Below are 26,326 nucleotides of genomic sequence, written 5' to 3' on the forward strand. Positions count from 1 at the left end.
CATCATTTTTCCTGGTCCCTGTCTCCCCAGCACTTGCTGGTCTGGGCTTTTCTGCTTTTTTGATGAAGTAATAAATTGTTTCTTTATTACATGTACACTCCATCTATTAAATGCTGAAAAATGATTATGTACTCGTAGCACAGTAAAAGTTTATGCAGTCGTGAAAACATGAAAAAAAAAAAAAAAATGTAGGAATAATTTCATCTCTACTCACAATCGACAATGTTGGAATGGTACCTGCGCAAGTCGCGATTAGTCCCCTAGTTGAATAAGCAGCTTATGATTTCATCTGTTTTGCAGCCTTTTGGGAAAAACAGCTCATTAATTATGACAATTACCATAGTTACTATGAAATTACCGTAGATCATGACTCCCCGTTTCACACTTTACACAAACTTGTCAAAAAAGAAAAAAGATGACTGATCATTTCAGTTTGCACTTTATGGCTCTGTTTCCATTACTGCAGCTGTTTTAAGTGACTTAGTCTGAGTTACAATAACTGTGGTCAGAATTATCGATCTATACTTTAATCGAGATATTATGGAACTCTCTGAGAATTCCAGGAAATCTGCAGGACTCTAAAAATCGAATCACCGAGTTTTGAAAGATGTTCACTCTCTCGCTGTGTATGGTAATGATTTGTTTTTTTTAGAACAAAACAGAGGAAGGAATAACAAATGAATTAAAAAATAATCCATACACCAGATTACTGGCCTCCTCCGTTCATAAAAAATATCTGTAACAGTTGGTCTTCAACGGCTGTAGGTTGAAGACTGGGGGGAAACAACTCTCGGGAAGCGAGTTCCAGAGAGATGCACTTCGGGGAATAAAAGAATTCTGAGTCGATAATCAGATAATTATGTCCGTGACTTTTAAACAGTGGTCAGTAATAGTGATTAGTTTTTGGCAGAACAGTAAATTATGCAATACATTACGCAATATTTCTTGAAGTTTGTTGGACTCTGACGATCGTACTATTGGCTTTCGACTGTCAGTGATCACTTTCTCGTTATTTAAAAAATCTGGTCTCTGACTCAAATTTCGTTACCTTATTTATTGTCTACCCTGAAATAAATAGCCTCGAAAGGACCAGTATGTCTGTTGCTGCTTGGTTTCCTTTCTTCAACTCTGTACTTTTTTTATTCCCTGTACATTTTTATTCTCTGTACTTTATTTATTTTTTCCTCTACACATAGTGTAGAGTCACCTAAAGTCAGCACTACATCCAATGAGGGAAGAAGTATTTAAAAATCTGTTCAATTTAGCACCATTTTGTACAGTGGATTTGGTTTCATGTGGATTTTATTGCGATCCATGTAACTAGAAAAAGGGATTTACTCATGGAAATATATTACTCTATATATATCTATTTTCATATCTGTATCTATCTATCACTCTAACCATCTATGTCTTTATATGTCTATTTATCTGTCTGTAAGTAGTTACGTTAAACGATAAATCTTATGTTGATGTGTCTCATTAACCATCTTTTTATGTACCATATCTCCATCTGTCTATCTGTGTACCCATCTATTTGTTTATTTATCTATCTATCGATGTTACTACCTGTCTATCTTAGGATCCCTCTCACCACATACATAATTGGGCAGTAAATTGTTAAACACTGACGGTCTCCTGTGTAAGATTTTCCTGTCTTAAAAAGATGTGGAAATTGAGTTTTTGACGCAATAAAAACAACAAAGCTTTTTTTTTTTTTTTTTTTTTTTACCCCAGTCAGAATTATGGACCAAGACTCGTATTACCGCCGGTTAGTGAAGCTCATTAGCACCATTTCCTTACCGATTTATTTTTGGATACAGCTTAGTAATATTTGTTTGCTATTTATGATGAGTATCGTGGTATTTGAATGGTTTAAAGGACAAGGATAGTTAGGAGCAATTAGCAAAAGAAATCGATTAGGAAGAGGTAGTAGTGAGCTTCTTTAACCCATAAGAATAAGAGCCCAATTCAGAAGTCAGGTTTGCCATATTGTTAAATATTACAGGAAACTCCGGCGGAAGATTTTGACGAGTTGAAAGATGTAAGAACTAAGTTTTTGCATTAAAAACAAGATTACATTTGCCCCTATGATAGATATGAGCCAAGTCAGACGTTAGGTGTGCCACGGCCTCGTCCTTTGCTTGCTGAAGTAACTGCTGAGATGGACGCTGAGAGAAGCGAATGGAAAGGTGAAGGGTGGAGTCATCAGCGTATGAGCTGACAGGGTTAGATGTTCAGTTTAGAAGGTCAATGGTGAATAAAAGGAAGAGAGTTGGTGATATGACAGAGCCCTGAGGAACACCACTATGGATAGCTCCAGGAGAAGAACGGTGGCCGTCCACAACAGCTGCTATAGAACGACCAGAAAGGTAGCTATAGATGAAGGGATAGACAGAAGGATAGAAACCGTAAAAGGGCAGTTTGGAAATTAAAGATTTATATCAGACTCGATCGAAAGCCTTTGAGATATGAAGTGCAATGACAAAGCTTTCGCCAAAATCCCGAAAGGAGGATGACAAGGAGTCTGAAAGGTAGGGAGAATATCACCAATTGAGCGTCCCTGACGGAATCCATACTGACGATCAGGAAGCCCGTTGTCAAAGGAGGGATATTTTAAGTTATTTTTGTTAAGACTTTTAAATTATTTCTATAATGTAAATGTTATACGGTGCCTTGCTTTAATATGTTTAGATATAATTATTCCTAATTCCTTTTATATATTATAATTAGAAGTCCAGTGTTTTATTATACAGTCAAAAACGCTATGTTGTATTTTCCACCCTCTTAACACCATCTTGGAGGGTGCGGACCTCCTCCCTCCTCAGGTCCGGCCCGGGGTTATCCCCAGCTGCCCCCTCCCATGCTTCCCTCTGCCCTGAAAGAATGATTGCGCATGCGTGGAAGTGATGGTCCTGCGTCCCATGCACAGCATACAGCATTCTTAAGTACAGCCGCGAGGAGAGACACTGCACGAGAGAGAGAGAGAGAGGCACAGAGGCGAGGCACACATAGAGGGAGACGGAGACAGAAGAGGCAAGATGGTGACCGAGTTCATCCTGTTCGTGTTAGTTTTCGTTTTCCTTCACCTTGCCTTTAGGAAACCATCGAGGCTGCCCCCAGGTAAGAAGTGGCCATTCTAGGATATTAATTTTTCCATTTTTTTCTGAGGAGGGTAAGGAAGGGATCAAAAAACTTCCCCAGTTCTCCTTCATTAGGAAAACATCCAGGAACGGATATGTTTCCTGACCACTTGCATGTTTGTTGAGCTGTTTTTCCTGCAGGTTTTTTTACTTGCTCTGCTTTTTTCTTTGTGTTTTTTTACTTGTTGTGCTGTTTTGGTTGTGTTTTTTCATTTGCTGAACTGTTTTTTTCGTTTTTCTTTGTTGAGCTGTTTTGTTTTTCCTTGCTGTTCTGTTATTTATTTTTTTTTTTACTGAGCTGTTTTTTGTGTTCTTTTTTTGCTGGTGTGTGTTTTTTTTTAATGAGCTGCTTTGCTTGTATTTTTTTGTTAGTGAGGCTTTTTTTTTTTTTTTTTGTCTAGCTGAACTGTTTATTATGCCTTTTAGATTTACTGAGCTGTTATGGTTGCGTTTTTTGTCTTGCTGAGCAGTTTTGCTGTTTTTTTTTTTTAATTTGCTGAGCTGTTTTGGTTGCGTTTTTTGTCTTGCTGAGCTGTTCTATTTTTTTTTTTTTTTTTTTAATCCTGCTGTGTTATTTTGGTAATTTTGCTTGTGTTATTTTTAATTGCTGTGCTATTTTAGTGGCGTTTTCTTTATTTTGCCTAGCCGTTTTGGTTGTATGTGGTGAGAAATCGGGCACAGGACACAGGCCATATTATGGTCGAGACACACGATGGCCATTTATCTCCCTACCATCACTTAATCTACAAATTTCCGTGTACAAATGGTAATACCGGCAGTATCATATCGTATCCATCAACGGAGTATTAGTCATGTTTATATTCAAGGCCTGACGCTCTTTACATCAGCACAGGACTCAGATTTCTCAGAGTTCCCTGCATCTCGAAGACTTTGATCCTCCCTTATGTGTTCTGTGGTTTGTTTTGTATGTAGCTTTAAGTTCAATGTGTTCCTTCCTGTGCGATTCTAATTTCTCTACACTTGTTTATAATCTTGATAGATCTCCATCGCGCTTCTGTACCTTCCTTCAGCTATCCTTCTCAGTTGTTTTCTCTATCATCATTCTGCTTTCCATTCTTCGTTGTTTCCCTATCATCACTATACTATTGTCTTTCCCTATCATCATTATACTATTGTGTTTCCCTATCTTCACTGTACTTCGCGGTTTTCACTTTACTTTCCAACTATCATTGTGTTAGGAAGAATACTGCCACCGTATTCCCTGCGTGTCGTAAAAGGCGACTAAAAGGGGCAGGGTGAGGGGACTAGGGACCCCCTCCTCTGTTTTTTAGTTCCTAAAAAGAGACAGGCCAGAGAAAGGGATGGGGGATGGAGTTATCCCCGTACCCTGAAGATTGGGTCTATGAATGTGCGTGGATGTAGTACGATTGAGGCTAAAAGGGAGGAGATTGGGAGAATGTTTGTGAGAAGAAAGTTGGATGTGTTAGCTTTGAGTGAAACGAAGATGAAAGGGAAGGGGGAGTCTATGTTTGGAAGTGTGAATGGAAGATTGTCAGGTGTTGATAGAGGAAGGGCAAGAGAAGGTGTGGCCTTGTTAGTGAGTCCGGAAGTACAGCAATGTGTGATTGAATGGAAGGAGGTGTCATCGAGACTGATGTGGGTGAAAGCGAAATTTGAACGTGAGTTGTGGGTGTTTGTGAGTGCATATGGGCCTGGTAGTGAAAGGGATGAACAAGAGAGGGAGTCTTTCTGGAATGATGTTGATGAGTGTCTGCAGAGTTTTGGAGCGAATGTGAATGTGGTAATGATGGGAGATCTGAATGCTAGAGTGGGAAATGTAGCAGTTGAAGGCGTAGTTGGTATGCATGGTGTGCCTGGAAGAAATGAAAATGGGGAACGAATGATAGCGATGTGTGTTGAGCGAGAGATGGTGATTGGGAATATGCTGTTTGAGAAGAAAGATATTTAAAAGTATACATGGGTGAGACAGGAGGCTGGAAGGGTTGTTGATTGAGCTTTGATGGACTATGTGGTTGTGTCTAGGAATGTAATAGGAGGATTGTTGGATGTGAGAGTTCTGAGAGGGGAGGGTGGAGGTATGTCTGACCACTACCTGGTGGAGGGAAAGTTAAGAGTAGGTAAGAGATGGGTGAGAGCTAGGAGGGTTAGGTGTGGCAGGGAGGTTTTGAAAGTGAGTGAGTTGGATAAAAGAGAGAAAAAGATAGAGTATCAGGAGAAATTGAAAGATGAGTGGAACGCAGTGAAAGATCGGGAAAATGGCAGCGTGGAGGAGGAATGGCAGTTGTTTAAGAGTGCTGTGGTGGGGCATGCAGAAGAGGTGTGTGGTGTGAGACGTGTGGGTGGTGGTGTAAGAAAAGGAAGTGAATGGTGGGGCGAGGAAGTAAGTATGGCTGTGGCTGAGAAGAGACGTGCATATGAAGTGTGGCTGCAGAGGAAGGATGAGATGTCATATGAAAGGTATAAGGAAAAGAGGAATAGAGCGAGAATGGCTGTGCGTGATGCTAAAGTGGCAGCAGATGAGAGGTGGGGTAGGCGGCTGACAGAGAATTTTCAACAGAATAAGAAAATGTTTTGGAAGGAGGTGAAAAGGGTGCGAAAGGGAGAGTCTGGGAAGGAAGAACGAGTAAAAGCAGAGGATGGAAGGATGTTAACTGAGATGGATGCAGTAAGGAAGAGATGGGCAGAGTATTTTGAAAGATTGTTAAATGTAGAGGAGGAAAGGGTGGCTGAGATTGTGGCAGATGGAAGGGTGCAAGGAATAAATGTGTTGGGAGAGTTGAATGATTCTTTGATCACAAAGGAGGAAGTGGAGAAGGCAGTAAAGGAGATGAAAACAGGGAAAGCTGCAGGTATGGATGGGTGTGCTGTGGAATGCCTGAAGGGTGGTGGAGTGACTATTGTTGACTGGTTAGTAAGATTGTTGAAAGTGTGCTTTGAGAAAGGTATGGTGCAAATTCACTGGGCAAGTGCTTGTGTGGTCCCGTTGTATAAAAACAAGGGTGATAAGTATGAATGTACTAGCTTTAGGGGTATAAGTCTGTTGAGTGTTGTAGGTAAGGTGTATGGTAGAGTGTTAATTATGAGAGTTAGAGAGGGTACAGAGGGAGTGATTGGTGATGAGCAGTGTGGCTTTAGGAGAGGGAGGGGATGCGTTGATCAGGTGTTTGCTGTGAGACAAGTGTGTGAAAAGTATTTAGCGAAAGGCAAGGATGTGTTTTGGGCATTTATGGATTTAGAGAAAGCGTATGATAGAATTGATAGGGAGGCTTTGTGGACTGTTTTAAGATTGTATGGACTTGATGGTAGGTTACTAAAAGGGGTGAAAAGTTTTTATGTAAATAGTAGAGCGTGTGTAAGAGTTGGAAATGCTGTGAGTGATTGGTTTCCCGTGAGAGTGGGGCTGCGACAGGGATGTGTGATGTCGCCTTGGTTGTTTAATATTTACATGGATGGTGTTGTAAGGGAGGTGAATGCAAGAGTTTTAGGTGGAGGTCTGGGTCTGGTGAATGTTGATGGTGGAGAGTGGAATCTGAAGCAGCTGCTGTTTGCAGATGATACTGCACTGGTGACTGATTCAGAGGAGAGATTGAGACAGTTGGTAGAGGAGTTTGGAAGGGTGTGTGAAAGGAGGAAATTGAAAGTAAATGAGAATAAGAGTAAAGTGATGAAGTGTACGAGGTTGATAGATGGTAGGGGGATGAATATAGTTTTGAATGGTGAGTTGCTTGAGGAGGTAGATTGTTTTAAATATCTAGGGTCACATGTTGCTGTGGATGGAAGAATAGATGCAGAAGTGAAGTTTAGAATAAATGAAGTAGGAAAGGTGCTGGGAGGAATGAAAAAAGTGTTTAAATGTCGTTCGCTTAGAATGGATGTAAAGAGAAGGCTGTATGAGGGTGTTGTGGTACCGACTGCATTATATGGGGCTGAAACATGGAATATGGGTGTAGCAGAGAGGAAAAGTTTGAATGTAATGGAGATGAGGTGTCTGAGGAGTATGTGTGGAGTGACGCGTATGGATTGGGTGCGAAATGATGAAGTGAGAAGGAGAACTGGAGTTGTTCGGGAGATGGCTGGTAGAGTTGAGCAGAGGGTGTTGCGATGGTTTGGGCATATGGAGAGAATGGATAATGAGCGATTGGTGAAAAAGATAACTAGATCTGATGTGAGAGGTGTAAGGCTGAGAGGAAGACCACGAATAGGATGGATGGACAGTGTGAAGAGAGCGCTGGATGCGAGAGGGATGTCTGTTGAGCAAGGAAGAGTGGCTGTGCGTGACAGAAATAAATGGAGAGAAATTGTGAATGAATAAGTGATGATGCAGCCCTGAGGGGATATTCTCCAGCATTTGGTCTGATCAGCTAGTCAGGTCAGGTGCGGGTAAGGGGATGGGTCTGTTATGATGTGGCAGGGGTAAACCAGTTCTGCTGTCGGGCCCTGCTGCGGATGTCACTGATTGCATTGCGCAGTTGACCCTTGTGCGGTGTGGTGCGGTGAGGATCTGTCCGTTCTCCCCTTTGGGGCTAAGATGCGAATGAATGTGTTTGAATGGATGAGTAAATGGGGAGTGTGTCATCCTGTCTCGGCTACCTCCCTTTCCTTGGGGGAAGCAGCTTAGGTATATAGAAAGATAGATAGATTTTACATATATACATACATACGTACAGTAAGTCAGAGATAAAACTGCTTTTTATCTCACTACATATACTTAACACTTAGGGATTGTCAATCACTTTCATCTATGGCCAAAGAAACATACCAAGCCTCTCTCAGTTCAGGAATATTAGCCAGCAGAGGAAGGTGACAAGTAGGAGAGGTGCAATATTAGGGCAGGAGAGGGAAGTGAGAAGTAGAGAAGGTGAAATATTAGGCTAACTTTTGTATGAGTGGACAGAGAAACCTACCAAGCCTCTCTCAGCTTAGGAATAATAGCCAGCAGAGGAAAGTGACAAGTAGAAGAGGTGAAATATTAGGGCGTAGAAACATACAAAGCCTCTCTCACCTCAGAAACATTACCCAGCAGAGGAAAGTGACAAGTAGAAGAGGTGAAATATTAGGGCGGAGAAACATACAAAGCCTCTCTCACCTCAGAAACATTACCCAGCAGAGGAAAGTGACAAGTAGAAGAGGTGAAATATTAGGGCGTAGAAACATACAAAGCCTCTCTCACCTCAGAAACATTACCCAGCAGAGGAAAGTGACAAGTAGAAGAGGTGAAATATTAGGGCGGAGAAACATACAAAGCCTCTCTCACCTCAGAAACATTACCCAGCAGAGGAAAGTGACAAGTAGAAGAGGTGAAATATTAGGACAGAGAATCATACCAAGCCTCTCTCAGTTTGGGAATATTAGCCAGCTACGTTAATGGCCAAATGTCAGAATGGAGGGTAAACTTGACTAATAACCAAGGAGACTCATTCCCACCTCATAACCTCTTTCATTCCCATTAATGACCAAATGTGTCAGACTGGAGGGTTAATTTGACTAGAAACCAAGGAGGCTGATTCTTACCCCATAACTAAGACCTATCAAACTTCCCTCAGCTGATAACCAAGGCATGTATTCTCGTCGGGTACGGAGGTTCCCTAACACCTCATCCTTAGCGATTTACTTCTGAATATGTCTGATTAATATCCTTTTGTACGTTGTTTATGCAGAGTTTTGCGATATTAAATGGATTTATATAACACAGGGGAGGACTGTAACGTGTTATAAGCAAAATAAGTCACTTAAAAAAGGTGTTAGGGTGCTTCCTTACAAGAACACGGTCCCAACCCACTACAGGCTCCTATGACTCACGTAGCAGAAGAAAATAATCAATCTATTTATCTATTTATCTATCTATGGCTAGACGCATCAATCACGTAAGGGGTGGCAACAAACAAATCGCCTCTATATCACCCTGTTCCCTTCCATTACGTTACCTTTCCCCCAGCTCACACACCTTTCTCATTTACCCCCTCTCTCGATCCATGCCTCTCATTCTCGATCTCCCCCTCTCTCTTCCCCTCTCCACCTCATCCTTGGTCTCGCCTTCCCTCTCCCCCCCTCCACCGCATTCACATACACTCTCTCATTAGTTTGTCGCTCTCCATCCTCTCCACGTGGCCAAATCAGCTCAATGTATTTCTCTTAAAGATTTCTATTACATGAACATTCACACAACAACGCTTCATCACGTCTAATAATTTAAGTAGAATAAAAATTACCGATTCCGACCATCAAATAAATGCAGGAAGGATGGCTTCACTGCACGGTGTGGAGAGCTGGCTTCTTCAAGGCCACATTCTTCCCCTAGAAAAACAACAACATTTAGAAGAGTATTGTGGAGAAAATGCAACGTAGGAAGGTCACTGGCGGGCCTCGGGGAACGGGACTCCTATTTTCTATTTACTCAAACGTGGCTTAAAATTCCCATCTCCCCATGTTCATCTCGTAGACTGACGCTAGATTAAGATGCTAGTCACGAAGAAGCGCTGTGGAAAGCTTGAAGAGCGGTATTATTGTCTCCGCCACAGAGCTACCTGAAGCAAACTGGAAAAGGACAAAAATCTGGGCCAAGTTACAGTGAGAAAGGGGTAGAGGATATCTAGAGTATGGTGTAAGCTCTATGTAAATAAATTAATTGTTTTGTCAAATCAGGCGTATTTTAGCGAAATAAATCCAAAAATTTATAAGAAGCTAAAAATTGGTATATAACTTCCTTAGACCTCTAGAAATAGCATATCAAAATTCCCCATTAATCCTCCCTGGGTTTCGTCCGCCATCTTGGAAAATGGCCGCCATTTTTTTTCGTTTCTCGCTATTTTCGTGAAAAGGGTTGGTCTGTTGAAAAAAAAATCTGTAAGTACATAATTAAAGAGCATTAAATTCTCTACAAAAAAGGTTCTATGTATTTTTTTCTCTATGAGTGACGGTTTCGACGGTACATTAAATTTCTGAGAGTGCAGAATGAAATATTTGTGTTCCTTTCCACACCACCGACGAGGTAGAGAATGTAGGCGCGTTTTTTTTTTTTAAATGTGGTATTCCCTTGAGGCTTAATCCACAATATTTCTGCTTGCTTCTCAGTCACATGTGTAGTTCTTTCACTAAAATTTTTATATTTTTCCTGCTTTCCTTGGACGCTCCATTACAGTAGAGGTAGGTGGCAAAATACTTACTTCATTTGCATCTGAATCACTGCGGTTGTCATAGCTAATGACCTGTGGTTTCTCATGACGACTTTCCTCTAATTCATAGCCAATTATGTGCTGGTTACCCTCGATATGTTCATCAGGATCTTCAGTGTCTCTGTCATCCGTACCGATAGCTGGAAATTCTGAATCATTCACTATTTCTTCTTCATCAGACTGTGTTCCAAAGTTTGAACAGGAAATTCCTTGACAAGATACACATAGAATAGAACATTTAAGACCACCTTTCACACAGCTGCACATCCGAACACAATTCTTTGTTCATGTGCAAAATGTTAATTGAAGTAACTTGTCAGGCGCTGGTGGTAAAGTTGTGGCAACAGGAACCAAACCATCGGTTTCTAGTGTTCATCCCCACTGCTCAGGGGGTAATGGAATGCTTTGCCAAAGTTGAACCCGGTGATGTACTCGAAGAAAATGTTGTTTTGAAGTTGCTGCTGTCGGGGGAAGTCTTTCAAGTTTTACTTGATTTTTACAGCGAACTGTTGCTTTCCGAAAGCACTTCAGTCGAAAAGAATTTAGACCTTTTTCCTCTTTGGTACCTCCGCAAAGGGCAATGAGTAACTTTTCTCCTGCGTCAGCTATTGCTTCCTGTGTTGATGACCTGCTATTAAATACTGCTGCATGTTCTCTTAATTCTTCTCGATTCTTTAAAAGTCTGAAAAACTCATGCTTTCCTTGTCCGAAGCAAGAGGAAACTGTCTCACAGCCACTTGCAGCATGAAGGAAAAGGATATAATTTTTCAGTGAACTAAGGAAAGCTTATAGCTCAGATGAACTGTACTGTCTTGCAGGCACTCTGCCACGACCAGGTTTCAGGAAAATTATGTTTCTGTCTTCTGGTGTCAAAGCAGTCATAAGTACAAGAAGGTCAACATCTTCTCCAAGAACAGCAACGGTTTTTGTAGCATTGAAACACTCATGTATAGCTGTCTGAATAATTCACAAATCTGCATCGTCAGTTGCTTGTTTCACTGAAATGTCGTTCTCAGTTAGTTTTCCTGACAGTTGACTTATAAATCTTAATTTGTTATCGTCATTTGCTAGAAACTTTTCTTGACTAACAACAACTTTGGTCTCACACCCAAAGAGGATATCTGTGCTTCGGTGTATGCGAGATCGTCGTTGTCTCTCAGCGTTTTTTGTACTAGATTTTGTGTCAGTGTATCCATCAAACACAATGGATGCATTTGTGTGGTAATGCTGTTTGATGTAAGAGATGTATGCATCGTAGACTTCATCATAGGTCAGTTCTTGTATGTGTACTGGCCATGTAACACGATGAAGTAGAAAACCACCATCAGCGATGAAAACTGTATCATCCATGTTTTGAATACATGTGCTAATGTTATTGAAAACACTATAAAGTGCAGATTTGTTTGTATTTCTCATTCCGTGTTCAGTAAATAAAGCAGGTGGCATTGAAGCAAGTTCATACGCAAAATTAGCTTGCAAATCATCATCACTATCCAATGTGTGTATCATTCTTTGAAAGAGAAGAGTTGTACCAACAGGAACTACATTTTCTCGAAATTTTACACCTGAATTTACTGTTGCCAGGGGTAGCACTCTGATGTTGCACTTTAATTTTACATCACAATTTTTTTTTTTTTTCCAATAATTGCATTCATTGAATCCAATCCAATTTCATAACTTTTGTAGCAGTTTACATTACCATCACCAATCATTCCTGTTGCAGCTGACATAATCTGCTTGATTTCTGAGAAAGGTGGACGAGATATAAACCATTCCCGAAACTTTTCTGTATCTTCAATGTTTCTCACAATTCTCGAAGGTCGAAGTTCAATGTGCTGCTCACTGTATGAAATTCCTAATCCACAAATCTCTTCAACTTTAGTGCATGTTTCACGTGAAGCTGGCATTCCAAGTATCCACCGACTCAACACACTGTCAGTTATCCCTCGCCCATGTGGCAAGCCACCTGAGGTCTTCATGGTCCTCATTAGTGTTTGTTCCACTGTCAGATCTGTCCATAGACCAGCCCATTTCTTGTCTGAGTGTCTAATTGTAAAAAATCCTTTCTCTGTGAACTTGACAAACTCTTCCTCAGGCATACGTTGATGTAAATTATGCATGTCTTGGATGTAAAGGTGACATGATTTTGAATAAGCTAAATGATCGGCTGCATACAAGTAAGGTATGAACTTCTGAACACACATTAGGTGTAGACCCCAGTTTCCTAGTCTTTCAGCCTCGATGAAGTGTAGCATCACAGTTACCACCTCAAAAAACTGTATCCAAAGCATCGCCGTTTTGCCTCTTGTGGCAACTTCTTGCAGACGAATGTTAACCCGTGGCGTCCCGTCGACGTTCTTTTATGTCCACACGTTTTGTCACTGCCAATCCCATCGACGTACATAAACGCGAAAAAATTGCAAGGTCCCTAATTTGCACAATTTTCAATTTTCGCGAGTCATTTTTGGTACGTATACACGTGATACCTTCCTCAACAAGATGCCAGGCAGGGACAATGCCTTACCCAGCATGACCTCCTCCCCCCCCCTGCATGCCATTGTCTCAGCAATTCACCTGTTATCAGTGATCTGGCCAGTATAGCCATGTCATGCCACGGTACGAAATTCAGGGCCAGAGTGATTCCCCAATCAATGACAATGTGGAGGACAAACTTTACATAGCATTAGAGGAAGAAACAGTTAGAAATGATGATCAGGTAATGTGGCAAAAAAAGGTCAGGTATTAGTGAGTGAAACAATGCTTATAATGCCTATATTACTGCTTGAAAACCAATATACTCTTGTACTACATATAAATTCGTAACAGTAAATAAATAAATACCGTTTATGAGTGGTGTGAAATAGTTATCCTCCCATAGAACTCGTTTTCTTTGGTGCCAGCCTGATGGAAAACCCGGTAAGGTAAGGAGGCACTCGTACCTGTAATGAGTATTTAAAACCTCAGGTGAGCGATTTCTCTATGAATTTTCGATGTTTCTCACCAAAAGCGAAGGTTTGAGCCAAAAAAAAAAAATTCCTAAAATGGTCGGGATTGGGGGGAGTCAGTGGTGGAAAAGTGGTCGGGATGGGGCGGGTTAAATTCCCTTGCAGTCATACTGCAGGTAATTCTCTTATTGATGCTGCTGCCAAAGTATGATTTTCGTACTGCTGCAGCATGGTTTGCACTTTTTTATCCTCACTGGAGATTGTTGTCACGTCATCTAAAAGGAGTTGGTCCAGTTCAGCATGTGTTATCTGGTGTGCTCGAACAGCTCTGGCAAAGCTATGTCCTGTCATCATTTTTTCAGTGGATTTAGGAGCATAATCCACTACCTGCCATGATGTACCCAGTGGAGCCCATAAATGACAGTAACAAGTGGAAGCTGCCCAGCCGCAAGAAAACATTACTTACATTCAAGCTGTTTTCAGAAGAAGACAAAGTCTCTCTTGCCTTCCAATATAATGGCTGGTCAAAGGTAACAAACGTCACACTCTTATTCTCCTTTTGTCAGCTGCAAAATGTAACACACTGTTAATTGCATCAAAAGATGTCGCTTTTAAATTTAGGAAGGGCAATAAGCAAATGGACGCTGTATCAAAGTCCTCACTGCTTGTGACAGCCTCCATGAAACCATTCCAGTGTGGAAAACCCTGAAATTTCAGCCACTTTCCACTCATCCATAACAGCTGACAAGATGATATTAAGAGTGTATCACTAGGAAATTATTTAAGTTTTCTCAAATCCTCAATTTCAACATTTTTCAGCCAACTTTCACTATGCCTCATGAAGGGTTTCACTGGAATAGATGAACATGAAGAAATTTCTATAGCAGATGTCATTTTCTTAAGTCTTTCAGTGAAGTCAGATTTAGGCATTGATCCTGCTGGTGCTACACATTCAATGCCCCCCATGCTGTGAAATGTGTGATATCCATCTATAGTATGCACATCAAAATCTGCGTTATCAAACACAAACTGTATGAAACTATCAGGCAGAATAGTAGGTGGGGTATATTTCATGCAGGAAGCTTCAAAGAGTTGTGCTTCATTATACCCTGTAGAGAAGCCAAGTTTATGAAGAATATGCACCAGGAGTCTAGATCCAAATTTCCTATGTACATAAACAGCAACTCCGAGTAAAATAGGAGAGATGAAAGTACTTGGTCTCACTGCTGGTAGAATTGAATGAGCTATCGCAGTACATAACCTGTGTCTGTTTTCTGTGTCTCCTTTTCCGCCTTTTTCAATAAATTCGTGTAGTAACAGCTGAAGAGAATCAGATACATTATTTTCGACATCATAAAGAGTCCTTCATGAGACAGATAGTTGTAGGGGTCATGCAACATTGACTTAATGTCCTCTTTAATTATAGCTGCTGCAGTTCTAACAATCCTCAGTCGCTCTTCTTCCTCATCATCAATCCAGTCGAACAGGGCAGTACTCCCGAGGTTGATGGCAAGCTGGTGATAGGGAGAGCTGGAGCTCCCGTTTCACCAGCCCTCAGGACTTGATCCTGACCATCTCCCTTTTCTGAATATTTTCAGTGCATTCATTTACACAGAGAGTAGGCCAGCATGCTCTCATAATACCTCTACCTTCAACTGTCTACACCACACTACATGCGCATAACATATCACACCTTCTATTCACATCTTTAGCAATGGCCGCTGCAATCTTACAATCATATGAGGTGGTACCTCGGATTGCCATCACCGGCAGGGTAGGGCTGGAGGCACAGGGTCCTCCCGGTCGCCATCAAGCGACTGTGCAGGCAGCGACTGTTGCTATTTCCGGGAATGCTCGTCGGCGAAGAGGTGACGGTGCGGCCTTATTCTTTACCAACATCCGCGGCCTTACCACAAATTTAAACTCAGTTCATTTTTTCCTTCAGTCCATATCCCCTTTGGCCATTTTCCTCACAGAACCACAAAACTCATCCTCTACCGATATATCTCCATTTTGTTTTCCCGGTTACCATCTCCTTACAAACTTTTGAAACAAGGGCGGCACCTGTTGTTATATCAAATCCCAGTATGCAGTTGATACTATTTTAAACTTCAATTCATCCAGTTTTGATTACTCATTATATAAATTAAATTGTCAAAACATTACCAAATATATCTGTGTAGTTTATTGTTCCCCCAATGCTTCTTCGGAACCCAGTGTATTTTATTCCATATCCACTCAGTTGAGTAACCTTGACCTTGCCCTTGGCAATGAAATTACCATTTTGGGTGATTTTAACATACACAATGTTGAATGGTTATTGCATTCTGCCCGGACTGACGACGCTGGTCTAGAATGCGAGCTGTTTGCGGAATCGTTTAATCTCACCCAGTTGGTAAAGCAACCAACCAGAATACCTGATAATCCTGACCATAATGCCCATCTCTTGGATTTATTCTTGACAAATAATCCAGATCAATACAGGATAGAGGTACTGTCACCACTTGGATCCTCTGACCACAATCTCATCAAAGCCTCATTAGTTAACCCTCCTACACCTCCCCATTCCGAACCTGTCAGGGTGACCCGATGGCACTTTGACAGGGCAGACTGGGATGGATTTAGAAATTATCTTGCTGATGTTCCATGGCAGTCTTTCTTCTCTAGTGATCCCAATTCTACCCAGTCCCACATTTGCGACTTAATACAAGCTGGTATGGATTTATTCATACCAAGTCAACAATTCACTAAAAGATCAAACTCTCCAAAATGGTTTGATGGCAATTGTGCCAGAGCAACAGCCCAAAAGTCATTAGCATATAACTCTTACTTAAAATCAAAAACATCTGAATCACTCTCCCAATTTAAAATTGCTAGAAATCATGCAAAAGCTGTATTAAATCTATCTAAATCAAACTTTCTTCAAAAGCAAGCATCAAAACTACTTAACAACCCTTATGACAATAGATTATTCTGGTCAACTCTTAATTCTTTCAATAATAACTTTAACAAGTCATCTTCAATTCCCCCACTAAAATCTTCAGATGGCAGTATTACAAATGACCCACGTGGGAAAGCAGATATCTTTGCTAGTACCTTTGCAAGAAACTCTACCATAGATGATACCAGCCAGAATGTCTCAGTACTGGAACTTGATTCTCCCGAAATTGACCCACTTAAAATACAGAGAAGATTCGTAAAATCCATCCTAGACAATTTACCTACCAACAAAGCTCCAGGCCCAGATGGAATTCCGCCAACTGTTTTGAAAAAGTGTTCCCCTGAACTTGCCTCTGTCCTAGCTAAATTATTCAGACTATGCATACGTACTTCTTTATTCCCAAATTCATGGAAAGAAGCCAATATCCACCCAGTTCCGAAGAAAGGAAATTCGTCTGACCCCTCCAATTACAGACCAATAGCTGTCACATCTTCTCTTGGTAAGGTATTTGAAACTTTAATTAAAAAGCATATTGTTAAACATCTTGAATCCAACAACTTAATTAGTGATAGACAATACGGTTTTCGCCACGAAAGATCCACCATTGACATAGTCAATCTCTTAACTCATACCATCCATCAGTCAATTGATCTTTTGAAGAAACTCATGCAGTAGCTCTTGATATCTCTAAAGCTTTCGACAGACTATGGCACCGTTCCCTGCTGTCCAAACTCCCTTGCTATGGACTAACGTCTTTTGTTCCTTTGATTTCTTCTTATCTTAGTGACAGGAAAATAAGAGTAAAAGTAGATGATGTATATTCGAATTTCTACTCAATTAACGCCGGCGTGCCGCAGGGATCAGTTCTGGCGCCAACCCTATTTCTGGTTCATATTAATGATCTCTTATCTGTCACTCACAATCCCATTCACTCATATGCAGATGACTCAACACTACATAGTTCGTTCACACTCAGACATCCATTTACAAAGTCTAATATCTCTACCTCTCAACTCAGTACAGCCATCTCCATAAATCAAGATCTATCTACAATCAGTGAATGGGGACAAAACAACCTTGTCTCTTTTAATGCTAGTAAAACTAAATATATACAGTTTACTAATAGACAGATATTACCAGATTCGTACATTACCTTCAGTGCTACTAATATTCCCATCTCCAAAAATATTGAAATTCTTGGTGTCTCACTTAACAGTGCCCTCAGCTGGAGCTCTCATGTCAGATCACTTGCTAAAACCGCCTCAAAGAAACTTGGATTATTGTACAGAGTCCGTAACTTCTTCACTGATGAGCAGTTAGCTATAATTTATAAGAGTCATGTGCGCTCTCAGCTTGAATATTGCTCACCCTTGTGGAATGGTTGTGGAGAGGTTGCATTGAGACAACTAGACAAAATTCAGAATAAAGCTGTTAGAATCATTAACAACCCTGCCATTACATATAAACTACCTCCCCTGCAAGTAAGAAGGAATGTTGCCTCCCTTGCATTATTTTACAGATATTTTTTTGGCTAATGCTCAGACGAAGTTGCGTCCATGGTGCCACCTCTCCATGCCTTCCCTCGTGCTACACGGGCATCTGGTAGCGCTCATGACTGAAATGTCACTCAACCATATTGCAGAACTTCTGCCTATCAGAATTCTTTCATTCCACGAACTGCATCTCTCTGGAACTCGCTTCCCCAGAGTTGTTTTCCTCCAAATTTCAACCTACAACTGTTCAAGTCTAACTGTTACAGATATTTTATGAACAGAGGACACCAGTAATCTGGTGTATGGATTATTTTTTCCCCCCCATTTGTTTTTCCTTCCTCCGTTCTGTTATTTAAAAAAAAAAAAAAAAAAAAACAGTATTTTGTGTCCCGAATTGCGAGAACACACGATGGGTGTTTTTTTATGGAGGCTGGTTATGATTATATCTCCTCCGTACTTTACTTCTAATATCGTTTTCAGATATCTTGCGCTCTCTGGCAGGATTAGTTCAGATGCATCACATCCACCAATTCCTGCAAAGTAAACTGACAGTCTTCACTGTCTTCCATGTAGGAACAGACTTTCTCAAAGGCAGTTATTATATCTTCATTTTCCGGTCATCCACGTTTGCCCGATGGAGTTAACTGCTGATTTTTCACAGAGAAAAACTTACAATATGATTCATGATATATAGCTTCTTCTGTGACCAAACACTGAACACCATCTACCACCGCTTTTACTTTTTTGCCCCATTCATCTTTTCGCTCATTAGCTTTATCCAACACATTTTTCCTGAACTCTAAAGAAATCACTTCACATATCTTCTGGCGTCTACTGAAAGTTTTTTTCTTCTCTGTTTCACCACAACAAACTCCAAAGCAAAATACACAGTTTTTTCTTGAAATCAAATTTAGCTTGCTTTGACCTTAGTTTCTGCAAAAAAAAAAAAAAGCGACTCTTTTTTTTTCAGTTGGTTAGTTGTGTCCTTTCTTGTGGCAGCTGTAATACTCTTTTCTCTAGTATAGTCTTTTCTGCACTGGACATGTACCCTTGTACAGTTGTTAAACTAGTCCACTGCTGCCATTTATTATCTTCTCTCTTCTTACTAGCTTCAACAAGCGTTGACATGCCTTTCTTAACACAGACAGTTTCACCCTCTTCCAAGCTGTCTTCACAAACTGGACAAAATCTACATTGTTCTGTTTTTCCCTCCATTTCTACACAATATTCTGAAAGAAAACAGAGAGAAACTGAGTTTATACTACAGTTCCAACATGTAGTAAAAATAAAGCAAACAATGACTGATACACAACAGAAAGGAAGTGATTAAACAATGAACAGATCAGCAGAAAATGGAATATAAGGGCAAAAAAAAAAAAAAAATGAATATCTTTAAAATAATCACTCGAAGAGAACAAACGTATAGAACCTTTTTTGTAGAGAATTTAATGCTCTTTAATTATGTACTCACATTTATTTCATGAGACCAACCGTTTTCACGAAAATAGCGAAAAACGAAAATTTGGAGGCCATTTTCCAAGATACCAGACGAAGCTCAGGGTGGATTAATGAGGACTTTTGGTATGTTATTTCTAGAGGCCTAAGGAAGTTTTATACCAATTTTAGCTTCTTATAAATTTTTGCATTTATTTTTCCTAATTTGACTGGACTATAAATGTAGAGAGAGAGAGAGAGAGAGAGAGAGAGAGAGAGAGAGAGAGAGAGAGAGAGAGAGAGAGAGAGAGAGAGTGGGGGGGGGGTGGAAGAGAGAATGTGTGTTGTGGATTTTATTTACAAGTCTTTCTAGCATGTGTGTGGTGGGGGGGGGTAGGGGGAGGAAGAGAGAATGTGTGTGTAGTGGATTATATTTGTAAGTCTTTCTAGCATGTGTGTGTGTGTGTGTGTGTGTGTGTGTGTGTGTGTGTGAGAGAGAGAGAGAGAGAGAGAGAGAGAGAGAGAGAGAGAGAGAGAAAGAGAGAGAGAGAGAGAGAATGTGTGTGTGGAGGATTTTAATTTGCCTATCTAGCATGTGTGTGTGTGTGTGTGTGTGTGTGTGTGTGTGTGTGTATGAGAGAGAGAGAGGGAGAGAGAGAGAGAGAGAGAGAGAGAGAGAGGTTGGGGAAGTAACACAATGGTCAGGTAATCCCGTTGCCATGCCAACCCATCATCACGTGACATCCAAATCATCAGGTGAAGACGTAACACAATTGCATGTCCGCCTCGACCACACTGTTCTTGTTGTTGTTGTTGTGCTTGTTGTTGTTATTGTGTCTATTGTTGTTGTTGTTCTTTTTTGTACCTGCTGCTGTTACTGTTGTTGTTGCTGTTGTTGTTGTTCTTCTTCTTCTTTTGGTTCTTCTTCGTCTTCTTTTTCCTTTCCTTCTTCCCCTTTCCTATTATTATTATTATTATTATTATTATTATTATTATTATTATTATTGTTACTAATATTATTTTCCTTCTTCTTATGATGATGATGATGATGATGTTGATGATGATGTTGATGATGATAATTAATATTATTCATACACTCATGCGGTACCGTAGTGGTGTTACGTTTTAGCTTACTCTCTTTTCTTTACATTATGGAAAAACCAAGGAGCATCGGAGGAAAATGGAGATAGAGTTTAAACATATGTGAAAACTCAAGGTCAGAAAAAATGATAAATTATTTGATGAGACTGAAAAAGTGCTGAAAAATACTCTGAGATGTGTTGGCTTTGTGAAGAGGATGTTGATTGAGAGACTAACGAGGAGAGCGTATGTGAGTGATGTTAAGGGGAGGGGAGAGGGGGAGACCGAGAATGAGATGGAGGGATGGAGTGGAGAGGTTGGAGAATGAGAGGCTGACAAGGAGAGTAGGAGAGTGTATGTGAGGTGGCCGGGGGAGACAAAGGATGAGATGAGGGGTGGAGTGGAGAGGATGCTGATCGAGAGACTGACGAGGAGAATGTATGTGACTGAGATTATGCGGGAGGGAGAGAGGGAGACCAAGGATGATATGAAGGACGGAGTGGAGAGGATGGTGACTGAGAGGCTGACTAGGAGAGTGTATATGAGTAAGGCTAAGAGGGGATGGGAAAACCAAGGATGAGATGCAGGAATGGAGTGGGGAGATATGAGTTGTGTGAGTTGGAGGTAGGCTATACAAATCGCAAAGGACAGGGCAGCGTGGAGGCGATCTGTTTGTGGCTACCCCTTATTGGATTAAGGCGTCTGGCTATAGATGGAAAGATGCATAAATGGATGTATAGATACACTGATAAATTGAAAGATACAAGGATAGATAGATTGATAAGTAGATTAATAGATAGGCAAAAAGATAATAGCACGGTTCTGCTCCCATTCCACAGCACTTCCTCGTGACTAGCACCATATGTTACTGTTATTTACTTGTTTCTATATTCAAGATAGAGAGATGGCAATTTTACAACTATACTCTGTTCACTGTGACTAGGCGTGGAATTGCCATCTCTCCATCTAGAATGCTGAGCCATGACAGTGGGTTAACACTATAATACGGTGCTAGTCAAGAGGAAGTGCTATGGGAAGGATGTAGAGCCAAAGCATTGTCTTGTTCCGCCACTGAGCGACGTGAAATAAACGACTAAAGACGAATATTTGCCAAATATAAAAGAATGAAAGATGAAGTAATCACAGCATAATTATTCCTACAAAAATGAATCAATCAGTAAATCAAAAAAATCAATCAATCAATAAAACAACCAAGGTCACATAAATGTATTCATGCATGTGACCATAAATTCGATGTGGTAATTCTTCCGGGTGGTGATCCGCTTTGTGAGGCGACGTGAATCATGACTGGAATTTCAATGCGGTGTTCGGACGCTTGCTTCTCCCTGATCTGACCTTGGTCCGCAGTCTCACTGGGTGTGGAGGGACCCTAACACCTCTTCCTTAGCGATTTATTATTTTTTATGTGACTGGCTAATATTCTTTTGTAGGTCATTTATGCAGAGTATGGCGATACTGGAAGGATTTTTATAACACGGAAGGGGACAGCAAGGTGTAATAAGCAAACTAAATCGCTTGGGAAAAAGTGTTAGGGAGCTTCTTAACCGATGAGAATATGTTCCCTTGACATCAATGCAGGCATTACCGATATTTTGTTGTTGGTTGTTATTGTTTTTGTTTGTTGTTTGTTGTATGTTCCTCTAGCTGTTGTTTGTTGTTGTTTCTTGTTTTTTTTTCTTGTTTTTGTTGTCTTTTTTTGTTTGTTGTTATTGTTTGTTGTTGTTGTTGTTTGTTGCCGTTGCTGTTGTTTCTTGTTTTTGTGCATTGTTGTTGTTGTTTGTTCTTTGTTGTTTTTGTTGTTTGTGTTTGGTGTTGTTTGTTTTTGTTTTGTATATTGTTTATTATTGTTTTGTTGTTGTTTGTTATTGTTTGTTATTGTTGTTGTTTGTTATTGTTGTTTGTTATTGTTGTTGTTTGTTGTTGTTGTTTGTTGTTGTTGTTTGTTGTTGTTGTTGTTTGTTGTTGTTGTTGTTTGTTGTTGTTGTTTGTTGTTGTTGTTGTTTGTTGTTGTTGTTGTTTGTTGTTGTTGTTTGTTGTTGTTTGTTTTTGTTGTTTGTTGTTTGTTGATCTTGTTGTTTGGTGTTTGGTGTTGTTGTTTGCTGTTGTTTGTTGTTTGTTGTCTGTTGTTGTTTGTTATTGTTGTTGTTGTTGTTGTCTGTTGTTGTTTGTTGTTGTCTGTTGTTGTTTGTTATTGTTGTTGTTGTTTGTTATTGTTTGTTGTGTTGTTGGTGTTTTGCTGTTTGTTGTTCCTTGTCGTTGTTTGTTGTTTTTTCTTTCTTATTGTTGTTCTTGTTTGTTTTTCTTTGGATTATTGTTTCTTATTGTTCTAGTTTGTTGTTGTTTCTTTGTTGTTTGTCATTGTTTGTTATTTGTTGTTGTTTGTTGTTTTAATTGGTGTTTGTTGTTTGATGGTGTTTGTTGTTGATTTTTATTTGTTGTTGTTTGTTGTTTTAATGTGTTTGTTGTTTGTTGTTGTTGCTTGCTGCTTGTTTTTTTTGTTTTTTTTTGTTTTTTTTTGTTTTTGTCGTTTGTTCTTGTTTTTTGTTGTTTTTTGTTGTTTGTTGTTTTTGTTGTTTGTTGGTGTTTGTTGTTTTTTATTATTTGTTGGTGTTTGTTGTTTTAATATGTTTGTTGTTTGTTGTTTGTTGTTGTTGCTTGTTGTTTTTTGTTTTTTGTTGTTTTTGTCGTTTGTTCTTGTTTTTTATTTATTATTGTTTGTTGTTTTTGTTGTTTGTTGTTTTTGTTGTTGTTTGTCTATAGCAGGTTCATTATGAGTAAATATTAAGTGTTACACATCCACTTGGTGTTGAGGGTGGATGCTAAATGAAGAGACGGATATAGTGACTATATTCCTAACACTTCTATCCAACTTGAAGCATACAGGACAGCAAGGTGTAATGAACAAAATAAATCGCTTAGGAACTGGTGTTAGGGAGCCAGGACAGTGCAGAGACAGCATGCCCAGGTGGTATGCGTGGTAGTCAGGACGTGGGGACCAGCTGAGTTGGTAAAATGTGTAAATGTTAGTCTCTCTCTCTCTCTCTCTCTCTCTCGCCAGACGCCACGATAGCGAATGTTAGTTAAGTCTGTAAATGTGTGTAAAATGTGTAAGTAAATGATGCGAACACATAGAGCTGCCACATCCTCTAACGAAATAATGAATGAACAGCAAATACATATTTACATATATTATAATGACTAAGAATACATATTTACTTGAATGGTATTACGGAGTGAGATCAGTGTATGTTGTTGTTGTTCTTGTTACCTCCGCCGACGAAAGCTGGAGTAGAGTACGTATTCACCCCTTTTTGTCTGTCTGTGCGCAAGATATCTCAAAAAGTTATCGATGGATTTGAATGACGATTTGTGGATATGAGGGTCGTGGGCCAAGGAAGAGTCGATTGCATTTTGATGATGATCTGATTTGTGTGGTATAGGCTAAGCGTTGGAGGAGGTATGCGCTCTCTGATAGCATACCTTGTTTATTATTCTACTTTTAAATGTACTTTCTAACGTCCAGCAGTTCTGTGTAAATACCGGTAGATTCCTCATCTTAACTTGGTGATTTTTCGTCCATTTGCGAATTATTTCACGTAGTACGTTGGCAGAGCAGGGCAATATTACGACTCTACATCCTTTCCACGGCACTTCTTCGTGACTAGCATCATACTCTTGTGCTAATCTATTGCTACAATTCAGCATTCTAGATGGAGAGGTGGCAGTTTAAGGCCACATTAAAAAATAGTGACAGATAAAGTATATATATATATATATATATATATATATATATATATATATATATATATATATAAGGAGGAAACGGTGAGGTCATAGAGTGTAACCTAAGGTATGTGAAACCGAATAGAAAGGCTGCTAGAGATCGAGCAGCGTGGAGAGCGGCCAAAAGGTGACCAAATTCGACTCAAACAAGTATGTATGACCCTTTGTAAATGAACATTGATGATGATGATGGTGATGGTACCAACTGCTATATATACGTCTTTCATGTTTCAGATCAACATGGGGCTACAACAACAACAGCAACAGCAACAACTACTACTACTACTAAACCACATTCTGGCTACCATAATTATTACCATCACCACTACCACGACTACAACAACAACAACAACTACTACTACTACTACTACTACTAAACCACTATTTGGGTACCACCATTGTTACCATCACCACCACCACCATTACAACTACTACTACTCGTACTACTAATAAACTACTACTAGACGCACTACTATCACTACTACCACCAGCACTACTACCAACACTATTACTACTGCTACTACTACTACTACTACTACACGTCTCTCGCACACAGGCATCTGGGGTCTTCCTATACTGGGGAAGCTGCCAGACACCTCGACGTGTTTGGACGAGCAGGTGAAGAAGCTGAGGCCAATTTACGGAGATATAATTACGTGAGTCGCTATACACCATCGTCTTCTTCCTCCTCGCCTTCTTCCTCTTCCTCGTCTTCGTCCTCCTCCTCTTCCTCTTGCTGTTCCTCCTCTTCCTCTCCCTCCTTCACCTCCTCCTCGTTCTCCTGTGCCTTTTGCTTATCTGTCTACCTATCTGTTTATCAATCTATCTATCCACACCCATGATAACAAGCGTTTGAAAGGCAGAAGGAAAGAAAGAAAATGATTAAAGAGAGAAAGAATGAAAGCGAAAATAATGAAAAACAGTAAAATTTAATCTTTTCACATAGCTGGTCAATAAGCAGTTTCCTCTCCACCCAGCTGGTCATTCAATAGTTTCCTTTCCACACAGCTGGTCATTCAATAGTTTCCTCTCCAAATAGCTGGTCATTCAATAGGTTCCTCTTTACACAGCTGGTCATTCAATACTTTTCTCCGCACAGCTGGTCATTCAGTAGTTTCCTCTCCCCACAACTGATCACATGAAAGTTTCCTCTCCACAGAGCTGGTCATTCAGTAGTTCCCTCTCCACACGTCATGGTCATTTAAAAGTTTCCTCTTCACACAGCTGGTCATTCAGTAGTTTCCTCTTCACACAGCTGGTCACTAGTTTTCACTCATCAGCTGGTCACCCACTCTCTCTCCCGCAGATGGCGCATGGGCAGTCGAGTCAACGTCTTCTTGTGCAACTATGAGGTCATCAAGAGAGCGATGGCAAAGCTGGAGTTGTCAGACAGACCAGACTATCAAACCTACAATGCATACGGCAGTGGCTCCATGCTGGGTGAGAGAGAGAGAGAGAGAGAGAGAGAGAGAGAGAGAGAGAGAGAGAGGCAAACAAACGGACGGACAGACAGGCAGATAAGGAGAGAGAGAGAGAGAGAGAGAGAGAGAGAGAGAGAGAGAGAGAGAGAGAGAGGCAAACAAACGGACGGACAGACAGGCAGATAAGGAGAGAGAGAGAGAGAGAGAGAGAGTGTTTTTATTAATCTCATCATTAGACACTTCTATTCATTCATATCTAAATCACTACAGGATGGTCCAAGAACACCTCTCCACTATCAACTTTTGTCGAACTAGTGTGTGTTGCGTGGACGGCTTAATCTCCTTCTAAGAGCATTGGTGTGGCGGTGGGAATAGGAAATGAATAAGTGATGCAGGATAGACATTGATAACAATCTGCTGGTGTGGGGGTGGGGGTGGCAATGGGGGTACTAAACAGACAAAATGATGCAGAACAGACATTGATAACAATCTGTTGGTGTGGGTGTGGGTGTGGCAGTGGGGGTTGGAAATGAATAAATGATGCTGGATAGATAATAATAAGTCTTCTGGTGTGGGCATGGGTGAAGCAGTAGGAGTAGTACTTAACGGCCGTATGCTTAAACACATATGGAGAGGCCCTACATTGGTCCCTACTTTACACACAAAGGAAAGCACATGCAAGCCCTCAATTTTTACACGGTATGCTAAGAGAACATTAAGGGAAAGGGGGTGGTTGGTAGCACTGCATGACCAGTTGGTACATCGGAAGTGCTCCCGTGGGAGTCACCGTGACTATTCTTTGTCCAGACGATGTCAATTAGCACCAAAATAAAATAATTTTCCATAATTTTTTTTTTATATCAGCACTTATTTGTACGTATACTTTATATACTATTATAGTAATAAACTTTTCA

The 26,326-nt window shown here is 40.3% G+C and overlaps 1 protein-coding gene across 1 annotated transcript in view; it reads left to right on the top strand.

Annotated features, from left to right (window-relative positions):
• The first annotated feature begins 3,038 nt into the window (after positions 1 to 3,038).
• LOC145397477 (cytochrome P450 2L1-like) overlaps positions 3,039 to 26,326 on the top strand; it is a 35,140-nt gene continuing 11,852 nt past the window's right edge. The window contains exons 1-3 of the mRNA XM_080270531.1: positions 3,039 to 3,120; positions 24,548 to 24,647; positions 25,298 to 25,416. Coding sequence (XP_080126657.1) covers positions 3,039 to 3,120; positions 24,548 to 24,647; positions 25,298 to 25,416 — 301 coding nt within the window. The remainder of the gene's footprint in view (positions 3,121 to 24,547; positions 24,648 to 25,297; positions 25,417 to 26,326) is intronic.

The sequence above is a fragment of the Coenobita brevimanus genome, chromosome 41 (genome assembly GCF_032717465.1).
Source record: "Coenobita brevimanus isolate Jiangsu-jjx chromosome 41, ASM3271746v2, whole genome shotgun sequence".
Taxonomy (NCBI): Eukaryota; Metazoa; Arthropoda; class Malacostraca; order Decapoda; family Coenobitidae; genus Coenobita; species Coenobita brevimanus.